Below are 11,917 nucleotides of genomic sequence, written 5' to 3'. Positions count from 1 at the left end.
CTGCTGGCCGGCACCTTGATCTTGGACTTTAAGTCTCCAGACTGTGGGAGAACACATTTCTGTTGTTTAAGCCACCCTGTCTGTGGTATTCTGTTGCAGCAGCTCTAGCAAGCTAAGACACTTCCCCTGCCTCGTCGGGGGATTGTGAAGAAGGGTCTGGGGGTTCTCTCCACTCCCAGCCGAGCCTCACAATGGGCTGGTGCTCTGAGAGCCATGGCAACCTAGGCAGGGCCCCTTCAGCTGAGCCCTAGCCCTTCTGCCCCTCGGAAACCCCATTTGCCTGCAGGCCTATCTGTGAGCCAACCAAGGCAGGGCTGTGTGGGCATCAGGGACTCCCCAGAGCTGGGGATGGAAGACAGAAGGAGTACTGAGGGATGTGGGCGGGGGAGGCAAACAGCAGGAGGGCAGCATCAGGTGGCAGAGCCAAGGGGCCCCAGGGCTGAGGACTGGGGCCCCTCATCATTCCCAGCCCTCTGCCACGGCACTGCCGGAGGCCTCGGTTTCCCTCTCCAGTCAGGCCAGAGACCTGAGTCTTGAAGTGTGGGTAGAGGCACCGGATGGAAAATCACCACCAATCAGGGGCTTCCCTGGGGGTCCAGTGGCTAAGACCGCATGCTCTCAGTGCAGGGGGCCTGGGTTAGATCCCTGGCCGGGGAACCAGATCCCAAGTGCCACAACCAAGACCCAGCACAGCCAAATAAACACACGCTTTTTAACCACCACTGATCAAAATAACCAACCTTTCCTAAGTGCTAACTACACGTGTAAGTCTCTTGTGCCAAATGCCTTGCGGGGGTTTTCTCTCCATCCTCACGGTAACCCTGAGGTAAGTAATACGTTAGTCCCGCCTGACACGTGAGATGAACCACTGAGAAGCAGCTTGGGAAAGGCCACGCAGCTGTCCGTGGAAGTGCTGGGCTGTGAACCCAAGCAGTCTAACTGCAGAGCCGAGTTTCTCAGAGGGGAAAGGGGGCGGGCTGGGATCCGAGCCCATCGAGGTCCTGGCGCAGGACGGTGAGGCAGGGGCCAGCCAAGGACAGGGGTTTAGGGACAACAGCAGCCGAACAATCCACCTTGTCGTCAACTGACCAAACAAGAAACACAGAGGCCTCCATCTGTGGGAAAGACTGTGACCTCCTACCCTCCCACACGTGAGGAAAACAGCTTGGAGAGCATCAAAGGGGCAGAGCTGCCCCAAAGGTTTATCTTTGGTCTGTATGCCGGGAAAACCAAACAGGGAAAGGCAGGAGAAGCAGGCTGCAGAGATGAGTCAGGCCAGCCGGCAGCAGAGGGGCCACGGCAGTGCCAGCTCTGCGCCCGGTGCCAGCACACTCTCAAGGGTGTTTCCCTTGGTCAGGTCAACCGGTGGGCAGACCAGTGGACCCCAGTTTGCTGTGATGACGAGAAGCAAACCGGGAAGGGGAGGGGTGGTGGGGTGGCTGCAAGCCCGGCCTTGCCAAGAATTCCCAGTGTTATCTCGGGTGAGCTGCTTCCCGTTCTGGGCCTGATCCCCCGAGTGACCAGAAGCAGAACCGGGACTCCTCTCCTCTCTATTTGCGCTCCTTGGGGAGGAGGGGCAAACAAGGAGGGCTTCAGATAAACACCAGACGTCCCAGGCCCGCTCCTTGATAAAATGAGGACACCCCGGGAGTGCCCTGGAGGTCCAGTGGTTAGGACTTGGCTCTCTCACTCCTGTGGTGCGGGTTCGATCCCTGGTCAGGGAACTAAGATCCTGCAAGCCGTGCCACATAGTAAAAGAAAAAAAGAGAAAGAGAGAAAGAAACCTAAGATTCCCCATGGTGCGCAGTGTGGCCAAAAAATAAAGTAAAATGATTAAGGAAAAAAAAAATTGAGGACACCAAAGCCTGTTCCTTCTCTTGTTTCCAAGGCTTCCAACTCACCTATGAACCCACCCTTCCCTTCCAGGCCACAGCCAGAGGGGAGGCATGAAGGGGAAGAGAGAGAGAGCACACGCACAGACGCTCCAGAAGCAGTGGTACCCTCAGGCTCCCGGCCGTTCCCACGCCTTCCCAGCATCTGTGTTGCTCGGAGTCAACCCAGGGGTCCACAGAGGCTGAGAGCGAGCTCCAGCTGGTAAAGGCATTACAGTTCCCCAGGCTCTGACCCAGGGCCCTGCGGGCGCCTTGGAGGGCTCCCATCCACCCTGCTGAGCTGCTGCACGACTCTGATCACCACTACACGAAGGGTTTCCTGAATGCTTTCCTGAGGACATTGTTCCCCTCTACAGAGTCATCAAGGTCAAATTCATCATGGGCTAGGCTGGTCCAGGTCCTACCCAGTGGGGAAAGCCCGCCCTCTGTCCAAGCCCCACTTCCCCCGGGAAAATTCAGCCAGTGCGTTCGCCCGTTTTAGCTCATTACCAGCCTCGGGACGGCAAAGCCATAGGAAACGCGGCTGCCATGAGCTCAAGACTGCCAGGCAGCGCAGAGCACACACCTGGGGGCCCAGGGGCAGTGGCTGGGGAGGGGGAATTCACAACTAGAGACAGACATCTGGGACCCTCGCTCCGTCTTCCCAAGAGGCTCGTCTCCACACCCAGCCCCAGGACGTGCTCCGTCCCAGAATCACACTCAGGGGCCTCTGAAGTCATTCAACATTTATTGGAAATGGCTCTGTGCAAGGCTTCGTCCCTGCCCTCAAGGAACTCACAGTCTAGGGGAACAGACACACAACCAACCCAATGCCCTGTGTAAATGCCGCGGGAGGAGAGCGGACCCCAGGCCGGAGAGGCAGTCTCTGCTCAAACTCCTGGGCCATCCTGGAGTAGATCAGAATTCACCAGGCAGCCCAGGAGGCCCGCTGCGCAGCGTAGACAGAGGCCTCAGGATCCGGATGGGCACAGCACAGTCAGGAGGTGGCACAAGCCAGACTGTCCTGGGGATGGTGCGAGGGAGGCGGGGGCAAGATGGCGAAAGGACGTGCGTGGCGCACACGGGGCTCAGGTGAGAGAAGCCATGGAGGTCTTTGAGGAGTGACCTCATCAGAGATGTGTTTGAGAGAGAAAATGCTGATAGGAATGGGAAGAATTTTCAGGAAGAGACCAAACGTTTAGGCCAGAGGTGATGAGGGCAGGGAAGCGAGATGGAGAAAACAGAAGAAGGAGAGAAACCGCCATGTTTCTCTTCTTCCCCACCCGCCAGGTGGGTGGGGACAGGATGGGGCGGGAGGGTCAGAACCCAGCTGAGCAACAGGAGAAAGGACACAGAATCTACGCTGAACACTGCGCTGGTGTTTCACAAACACTCCATCTTCATCCCCACTGTACCGATGCTGCTTAGGAAAGCTGAAGTGACTTCCCTGGTCACACGACTAGATTACACAGTTAAGCTGCAAACCCACGTCAACACCTTTAACCATCACAAAAATCAAGACACAGAGATACATAGTGAGCTGTTTCGGAGAATGATCTGGAGCCTGGGGGGTGAAACTCACAACTCGAGACAGACATCTGGGAGTCTTCAAGGTAGATCAGCAGGTGGCTGAAGGCACAGGTGAGGCTGAAGCTGTCCAACAAGAAAACAAACATGGATGAAGCTGGAGGAACACTCATACTTAGGAGCACAGGAGGCGGCAATGGCAGAAGAGACAGCCGGGAAAGGAAACGGAGGTGGTGGTATTGAGACAGAATTCCACGACGCGTGCCGGACACTGCAAAGCGTCAGTATGGCTAGGAATGGACACCAGACTTGCAATCACAAAGGCTTTTAGCCAAACTGGCTTCAGCACTGTAGTGGTGGAGGCAGAAAGCAAGCAGCAAGGGTCAAGAGGGATGCAGGGATGGGCTGAGGAGGCTGGTTTATATAAAAAAATAAAAGAAGTCACCTTGAAGGTTGCCTCTGAAACCATAAAAGGGGACGGCCAGGCCACATGGTCACATACAATCCTCCCGCTGCGCTAAGCAGCTCAGGCCCGGAACCAGACAGAAATGGACAGTGGAGCCGGGGCTGGAAGTGGAACAGGAGCAGTGGATACAGGCCTAAGGACACGAAGGACTTGACTCTTCCAGAGAAAAGAACTGCCCTTTCTGGGACTCCAGTAAACATGTTTAAAAATATCAAAAATATGTGGAGGACCCATTTGGAATTTTTAAACAAAAAACAAAGCCAAGGCTTATATCTGCACTAAGAAGGATTTGATAAACAGATAACTAAAGTTAACAAACTTAACTCAAAAGGAATAAACAGCTTTTACGTACATACAGACGATGAGATAGCTGGATGGCATCACCGACTCAATGGACATGAGCTTGAGTGAACTCCGGGAGTTGGTGAGGGACAAGGAGGCCTGGTGTGCTGTGGTCCATGGGGTCGCAAAGAGTCGAATACAACGGAGCGACTGAACTGACTGAAGTACATCAAGGTACCCATGGGACAGGAAGCAAAACGACACATACTAATTATTAATAACACCTCTTTACTCTTAAAGCTGATTCCCCGTGACTTCTCCTTAGCAGACTTTGGAGAGACTGTTCAGGAAAAGCACAGAGGAGTATTTATGTCTGTCTATTCCATTATCAGACTGGCTGCCGTCCCAATTCGATAAAAGGGGGACTTTACCGGGATACAACAGCACTTGCATGTTTCTGAAGCTCTAAGCTGGCTTCTCACTCTTTTTACACAACAGGGAGGACAGCGGTATCCCCATCCTTCCAAGGCCAGCCAGGGTGGAGGTCGCACCGCTCTCGTGCCTCCAGGTCCAAGGCTCCCTGTTCCAGCCATCCTGAGGGCAACACTCTCGGGTGCTCCCCCACACCTTGCTCCCCACTGCTCGTCTCTGACCTTGAGACAGCACCCATATGACTACTACTTGGCAACACAGGTCGAAGCCTGCACTTCCCTAGGCAGTCTGGTTCTGGGATAAGGCAGTCCCTCCTGTGAAACACTCCCCAAGAAGCCCTGGACCAGCAGACCTATGAGGGCAGGTCGCAGGATCACTCTCCCAGCCACAGTTGCTTGCTCTCTCCTCCTGATCGCAGCTCACCAGGACCACAAGGATACACGGAACTCTTTTTCTTGCGAAAAAACTAAAGCAGCCAACATTTACTGAGCACCTACCTACTGCCATGGGCTCTGCTAAGAACTTTACATATGATATCTTAGCTTTGCAATAACCCAGCAAAAATAGGTATTCTTATTCCTGTTTACCAGAAAACTGACACCTGAAGTTGAGAAAGGCTACATCACTCAGTTAGCAGTTGAGGCAGTATCACACATCTGCCGAACTCAGGATCCACTTTTTTTTCACTGTGCCACACAGCCCTGGTTCACCATTCTACAAGTGCCCAGAGACCTGTGTCAGAGGGGAAAAGGAAAAGTAAGATAAGACACGAGCAAGCCTCTTCGTTTTCACTGCCCGGTTCCCAAGTGACTCTGGGGAGTCTAATCTCACGGTGCTTCGCTCAGCTGACAGCCTCATCAGCCTGGGCCCTGGCAAGCTGACAGGGGTCAGAGGGCCCCCGGCTAGCTTGTCCTGGCAGCTGCCCAGCTGACTTGCACTAACACAGCAACAGGCACAGGAAAGGCAAGAGAGGGAGTGGAAAAGCACCAGACACCAGGCCCCTGAGGGCAGAGCAGTGAGCCCTGACATGCTCAGACAGGGCAATGCTGCTCCAAGGCCAGCACTGGGCTCCCCTGGTGGCCCAGCAGAAAAGAAGCCGCCTGCCACTGCAGGAAGCGCAGGTTCGAGCCCTGGGTTGGGAAGACCACCTGAAGAAGGAAATGGCTACCCACTCCCAACATCCTTGCCTGAAAAATCCCACGGACAAAGGAGCCTGGCAGGATACAATTCACGGAGCCGCAGAGTCAGACATAACCAGTGACTAAATAGCAACAAAGCCACCACTATTACTGGGGTGGGGAGGCAAACCCCAGGGACATCTGCTACCAGTATGTTTCAGGGAATCAGAAAGTGTGGGAGACAACCAGGCTGTGCCCTGGTTGGTCCCAGCAAGTCTGGCCGACCTTTGCCAAATCCACGGAAAGCCTGCTGCTTGGGACTTCCCTAGTAGTCTAGTGGTTAAGACTTCCCCTTCCAACGTAGGAGGAGTGGGTTCGATCCCTGGTCAGGTGCTAAGATCCCACATGCCTCATGGGCAAAAAAACAAGTAAAACAGAAGTAATATTGTAACACATTCCAAAAATGACTTTAAAAATGGTCCACATCAAAACAAAAAACACCACCCTGCTGCCTAACATTACCTGAGCAGAGGCAAGAAAGCAGGCGCTATCTCAGGGCCCCACAGCAGCAGGAGAGCTCAGCCAGCCTGTGGGAAACAACAGCCAGCTGGGAATATTGATAGACTTGCTACAGCAGAAATTCAGTGAGAGCAAGCCCTCCGAAATGAAATTACTTAAAGGGGGCACAAAGTGAGGCTAGAAGAAGGGAGCAACTCGGATTTCCAAGGACAGGGCTTCCTCTGCCAGGCACTGGGAGGAGGGCCGGCAGGGCCGGCAGGGTTATTCTAAAACATCTGGAAACCCAGAAACGTCCTCATCCGTGGGAAAATGTTTTTGGTGTTACTTCTGTTATGGTTTCTGTCCTCCGATGTTTTGCTTAGGCTGATATTAAACTACGTATGTGCAAGATGCCCAGAAGTGTTTCGAGGGATTTCATGTTTGCCACAGTTGTCCTTAAAGGTCCTCTCTCAGATTTCATTAGAACGCGAGGAGCAGCTTGACAGGTGGCAAACTGGCAGCCGCCAGGTCAAATTAACCCTATGGGTATGCGAGCATACTTAGAATTGTTTTAAAAAATAAACTGTCAACATTTGAAAATCAGAAGTTTCCATGCCAAAAAAAAAAAAATCACAAAAATCTGAATTTCTAGTATCTTTTTAGGGGAAAAAAAAAAAGATAAAAATCTGCTATCTCTGGCCAAAAGCACAAACTGGAAGAAGCTGCACAGCCACTGCCCCCTTCAGGCAGGCCCGTGCTTTCCAGCGCCTGTCATTTAAGACACCTCACTGACCCCTGTGGGCCTGAGTGCTGCTCCCGTGAAGGGATCCCAGGCTTGGTGGCACTCGAGACTGCCACAGGGGGGCAGCACTGGCGCGCTAATGAGGCCCGCGTCAGCCCCAGCCCATAACCAAACTGATCCCAGCACATCCTTTCAGAACCAGAAACCTCATCAGTAGCAGATGCTGCTACCCCACGTTCCCCACCAAATTTACTCCCTGAGAAACAGCAGCAGTTCACCTCAACATTCCCACCAGGCTTCGGCCACTGAGGGGGAAGCCACTGACTTGACTTGCCCCTCCTTCTCTGGCTAGCATCCTTTGTATCCCCCGGTCCCCCCACGCCACAGCCAGAAGCTCGCCTGTTCAGTTCTACCTTCACCCACCTGGTAACACCATCAGGCCTCAGATCCTGAGGTAAGAAGCAGGGCAAACGCCCTCCCCCTTTTAAGGTAGTTCATTCTTCATCAAACACACTACTTGCCTTTGCTCACTCAGGGTGAAGGTCAACTGACTTCATGAGGCAACAGGTCTGCTCTCTGCTCTCACCCTCTCCAACCTCACTGGCAACGTCCTTAGTGGCAGCATTTAGTATAAGCTCCAACTGCGCTTCAGGACAGATGTTCAGTTATTATGCATTAAGACCCTTAAATTAATCATTCCACTTCATCCAGAATGCCATTTACTGTTCCCACCCATTTCCTGTATTCCAAAATGCAGGAAAAGTCTCATATAAGACACTCCTGGCAGTATTTCTGAGTGAACAATCAGAAACAACCCAAATGTCCAGGAAACAGTTAAAAAACAAACTAAGCTATAGTCCCACTTGATGGGCAACTGAAAAAAATTAGGATTATGAAGACCATGTGATAAGATGGAAAAGTGATTCTGATATGAAATACTATGTAAAAAGAGAATATAAAATTACATGTTCAGTAATGGTAAGTAACTAAAATCAACTAGGCCAAGAATTAGTGAAAATATCAAAACGTTACCTTTTTATCTGTACTAGAGACCTCGGAGTGTGGGTAACCATTTTTCAAACCCCCTACCAAATATTATGTATATATTCTACTTTTTATGTGTGCATATGAGTATGAAGTTGGAAAATTTGATGTTAATTCTCAAGCTCCCTAGTCTACTCTAATTTAGACTTTGAAAGTCTATAAGCCTCTTGTTATCACGATAAAAAGGCCCATGGGAACCTGTGCCTCTAGGACTCACCGTCTCCAGGATCCAATGCAATCACACTAGTAAAACAAGGCTCCAGGGCCCTGAAGTCCTTAGTTAAAGGCCAATGTTATCCTACCTGGAGATGTCTGCACTTACATAACTCCTAAGGAGACCCCAAACACCACCTGGAAGATAGATCAAAATGGTTCTCAGACGCCACTTTAATCAAGTTTTGCACTACACAGTAATGGGGAGCGGGGGTGAAAGATGGTGATTGGTTTCAAGCTAATTCACCTGCCCCGAGGCGAACAGTCTGGGCTCCCAAGAACAGAAAACGGCGTTCCTTCCCAGGGGAATCCCCTCCCTGAGCTGCCAGGACAGGATTTCAGGGAGAATGAGCACAAAGGACAGGGCAAGCTAGTTAAGAGAGCCAGGTAGATCTGTGAACTCTTGCCAGTGCAAACCGGAACTAGGCATGAGGTACCCCACCACCCCAATCCCAGCCACTCCCACTTGAGGCCAAACTGCCTCCCCACCGGGACTGACAGCCAGTGTTCGTTTCGTAACTCTGCCCCCAGTGGTGCACCCAGCAGTGCAGAAGCCCCAGCAGTCGTGGCCAACCTTCAGGACCTTCAGGCCGGAACCCTCCCAGGCCTTCCTCTTCACTGGCCCCTCCGCTTCCAGTGCGTCTGCCTCGCCACAGCAGAGCAGCCAGTATGTGTGTGGCTGTGGGGGGTGGGAGGGGCCAGAAGCAGCAATAAAGCAAATCAGACGTGGGTTCTGGGGCTGCGTTGACATGGTGGCAGGCCCAGCCATGGCCCGCGGAAGGCCCCATAGGGCCCTGGGTCCTCCATTAGTTCTTCTCCGGGCGGTTTCTGTTCAGGACGGCTTTAGGAGCAAATTCCAGCTTGTCCTTAAGGCTCACCACCTGGGTGTGGTCCTTGCCTAGCAGCTCATCCAGCTTGCGGTCCTCCCGGCGCTCTGAGATGCTCTTCTCCTCCTCCACAGGCTGTGGCTCCTTCCCCCTGATAAACCATTCCAGGTGGTAGCCCACAGCCCCGACCACGAAGGCCACGGGAAAGGTGACATACGGAGCATAGGTGCGCACCACGGTCCAAAGCACAGGCCACATGGCATCTGCAGGAGAGCACAAGGCCATTAGGGAGAGGAGCGCCCTCCCCACCAGGCACGGACAACCTGCCACGGCGCTCCGCTTACCAGGCGGCCTGGCACGACGTACTGAGCATCCACCCCATGCAGAGCAACGCAAGAGGGCACCCCGCTTTATGCAACAGTGGGGTCCCTGAAACAATCTAGGCAAGGTCAGAAGATCCCACTGTTAGGGAAGAGGGCGAGAGTCTATTTTATGGACTACACTCTTTGACAGTTACGCAACCATGTATGGCAGTGTTCCCCACAAGAGACCTTCTGAGCCTTACCTAATAAAGCTTCAAGCCTGCCGGTGACCCCAGGTCCTCCCTGCACAGTCTGCCAACATTTCAAGAGTCGGTAAGAGCCTTCCTTTGCTCTATACAGTTTCTCCATCAGCAGAGCTAGCCACCCCTTCCCCACCGCACACAATCCCACAGTGAGTCTCTTGTCCTTTGACCCACGTAAAGAAGGAGGAGCATGTTTAGGCAGCCAAATCCATTACCCAACCAGTCTGGATTTTAGGTAAAGAGATAATGGTTTTTTCCTATTCTGAACCTGACTTTCCTGACTAGACAAACCTCTACAAATCTGCTGGCCAAACCCCCTTCAAAATACACTCTCTTCAACCAAAGCCATATCCTCATATTTACATAATAATCTCTTAAAAATATCACCAACCCATTATACATTCTCTGGACACACTAGAACTTGGAAATGAAAATTCTATGTTTTTTTAAAAAAAGAAAAAGCCACTGTACAGAACTTCCCTGGTGATCCAGTGGTTAAGACTCCACGCTCCCAGTGGATGGGGCCTGGGTACGCTTCCTGGTCAGGGAACTAGATCCCACAGGCAGCAACTAAGAGTTCAAATGCCACCAACTAGAGATTCTGCTTGCCAAAACTGAGGCAGCACACAGCCAAATAAACAGCAGTTGATAAAGAATCTGCCTGCCAATGCAGGAGACGTGGGTTCGATCCCTGGGCCAGGAAGATCCCCTGGAGAAGGAAATGGCAACCCACTCCAGTATTCTTGATAAAGAAGTCCATGGACAGAGGAGCCTAGCAGGCTACAGTCCATGGAGTTACAAAGAGTCAGACACTACTGAGTGACTAACACTTTCACTTTTTTTTTCCATAAAACAAAACACAACACTGTACAAGCCATGGCCCTAGAGTTTCCAGAAATGAAGACACCACCAAAAGAATGTAAAAACACACAGAGTGGGTCACTCTAATGGCCGTTCAGTCTCAAATGATTATTATTAACAATTATCGAGGACGCCGCACAATTATCATGATAGTGATAATCATGTTTATTTATTGTGCACCAAGTGCCAGAGCTTGGGGTGAGCGCTCTATATATTCCATCTTCTCTAAAACACACGGCCACTCTGTGACAGACGGCATTACCAGAGGATTAAGCCACGTGCCCAAAAGTCTCACCTGAAATATCACTCCTTTTGTACCCCTGTAGGTGCTTCCCCAGCTCGGCTGTCTCTGGTCTGCCTCACCAAAGCTCAGATGACTCTCTCCCTCTCTCTTTGGTTCCAACTGTCTTTGGAGGAATCCAAGCATTTTGTGGACCCAAGATTGTAACGGACCATCACCAGGGGAAAAACTGCCAGAGCAGCTCTGAGGTTGCGCTGAGTCCCTGTCTTAGCACCAGGCACTATGCCAGACAATCCACACAGCGGTGGTCACCTGACCTTCACAGGGGAAGATCGCCTCTATGAGGAAGGCATTACTAGTCCAGATTGTCGTTGAAGGCCACAAAGGCTCAGGAACATAACCTTAACTGGCCCAAGATCACCAGAAATGACAAAGCCACTAATTGGAACCCAGGCCTCTCCATCTTCAACACCTATGTTCCTTCAACTGGAAAGAACACCCTGCAAATAGGTGTGTGCATGTGTGAGCACACAGTTCGCTCCACGCAGTCCTGTCCGCCTCTTTGTGACCCCATGGACTGGCTTCTGTCCAAATCCTGGTCTTGAAGAGAGCTTCCTGTAGTTCTTCCCCATCAACTTGGCACTTCATTACCTAGAAGAGCGTCTCTTTTTGAAAACTCTGAGATTTGTGATACACTCTGAGATTTGTGAAATGATAAGTCACCCTTGAAGAATCTCAAACCTAATACATCTTCATTTTCTTTCCTATCTTGTAAGCAAGTCCTCTGTGAGTAAACACTTTCCCTCAACAGCAACTCTCAGCACAGGTCACCAATTTGTCTTAAAATATATGAAGCATGAGTCCACCATGTTTTTCTCTCTCATATGCAGCCCAAGGTCTCCCTCTGTGGTTCACATTCTAATCATCCCCAAATAACTTCATCTATTCATTTAGTCAACATTTAGAACCACTTTATCTGTGTCGCACATTGGGCTGGCCTATCCCATTTGTGCGCATTTCTCAAAACACTTTGCGGTCCAAAAGGGCAAGGCAGAGGTTTGTGCGTTCCCACTGTGGCCTATCCATCTCCCAACCTTCCCCCTCTGTCCAGCATTAAATGCTGAGGAAGTCTGTTGAATGAATGAGCAATTGGCTTGTGTAAAACCACTGCAGTCATTCAACCACCCGCCCTTAAAAGGCGGCAGGAACACAGCAGGTGCCTCTGCTGAT

The 11,917-nt window shown here is 51.5% G+C and overlaps 1 protein-coding gene across 1 annotated transcript; it reads right to left on the bottom strand.

Moving 5' to 3' along the window:
• Nucleotides 1-8,349: 8,349 nt before the first annotated feature.
• SMIM12 (small integral membrane protein 12) lies at nucleotides 8,350-9,559 on the bottom strand. Its single transcript, XM_010841213.1, has 2 exons — nucleotides 9,365-9,559; nucleotides 8,350-9,283 (listed from the first exon to the last, which is right to left on the bottom strand). Exon 2 carries the CDS (start codon nucleotides 9,276-9,278, stop codon nucleotides 9,000-9,002), a length of 279 nt encoding a protein of 92 aa, XP_010839515.1. The 5' UTR covers nucleotides 9,279-9,283; nucleotides 9,365-9,559; the 3' UTR covers nucleotides 8,350-8,999.
• Nucleotides 9,560-11,917: the final 2,358 nt, after the last annotated feature.

The sequence above is a fragment of the Bison bison genome, unplaced genomic scaffold, assembly GCF_000754665.1.
Source record: "Bison bison bison isolate TAMUID 2011002044 unplaced genomic scaffold, Bison_UMD1.0 scf7180017864158, whole genome shotgun sequence".
Classification (NCBI taxonomy): Eukaryota; Metazoa; Chordata; class Mammalia; order Artiodactyla; family Bovidae; genus Bison; species Bison bison.
Note: the sequence above shows the minus strand (reverse complement) of the source record. Positions and strands in the feature narration are given on the sequence as shown.

What these genes read in the sequence shown, in the direction of transcription:
- SMIM12 (XM_010841213.1), bottom strand. Translation starts at nt 9,278, where the DNA reads ATGTGGCCTGTGCTTTGGACCGTGGTGCGCACCTATGCTCCGTATGTC.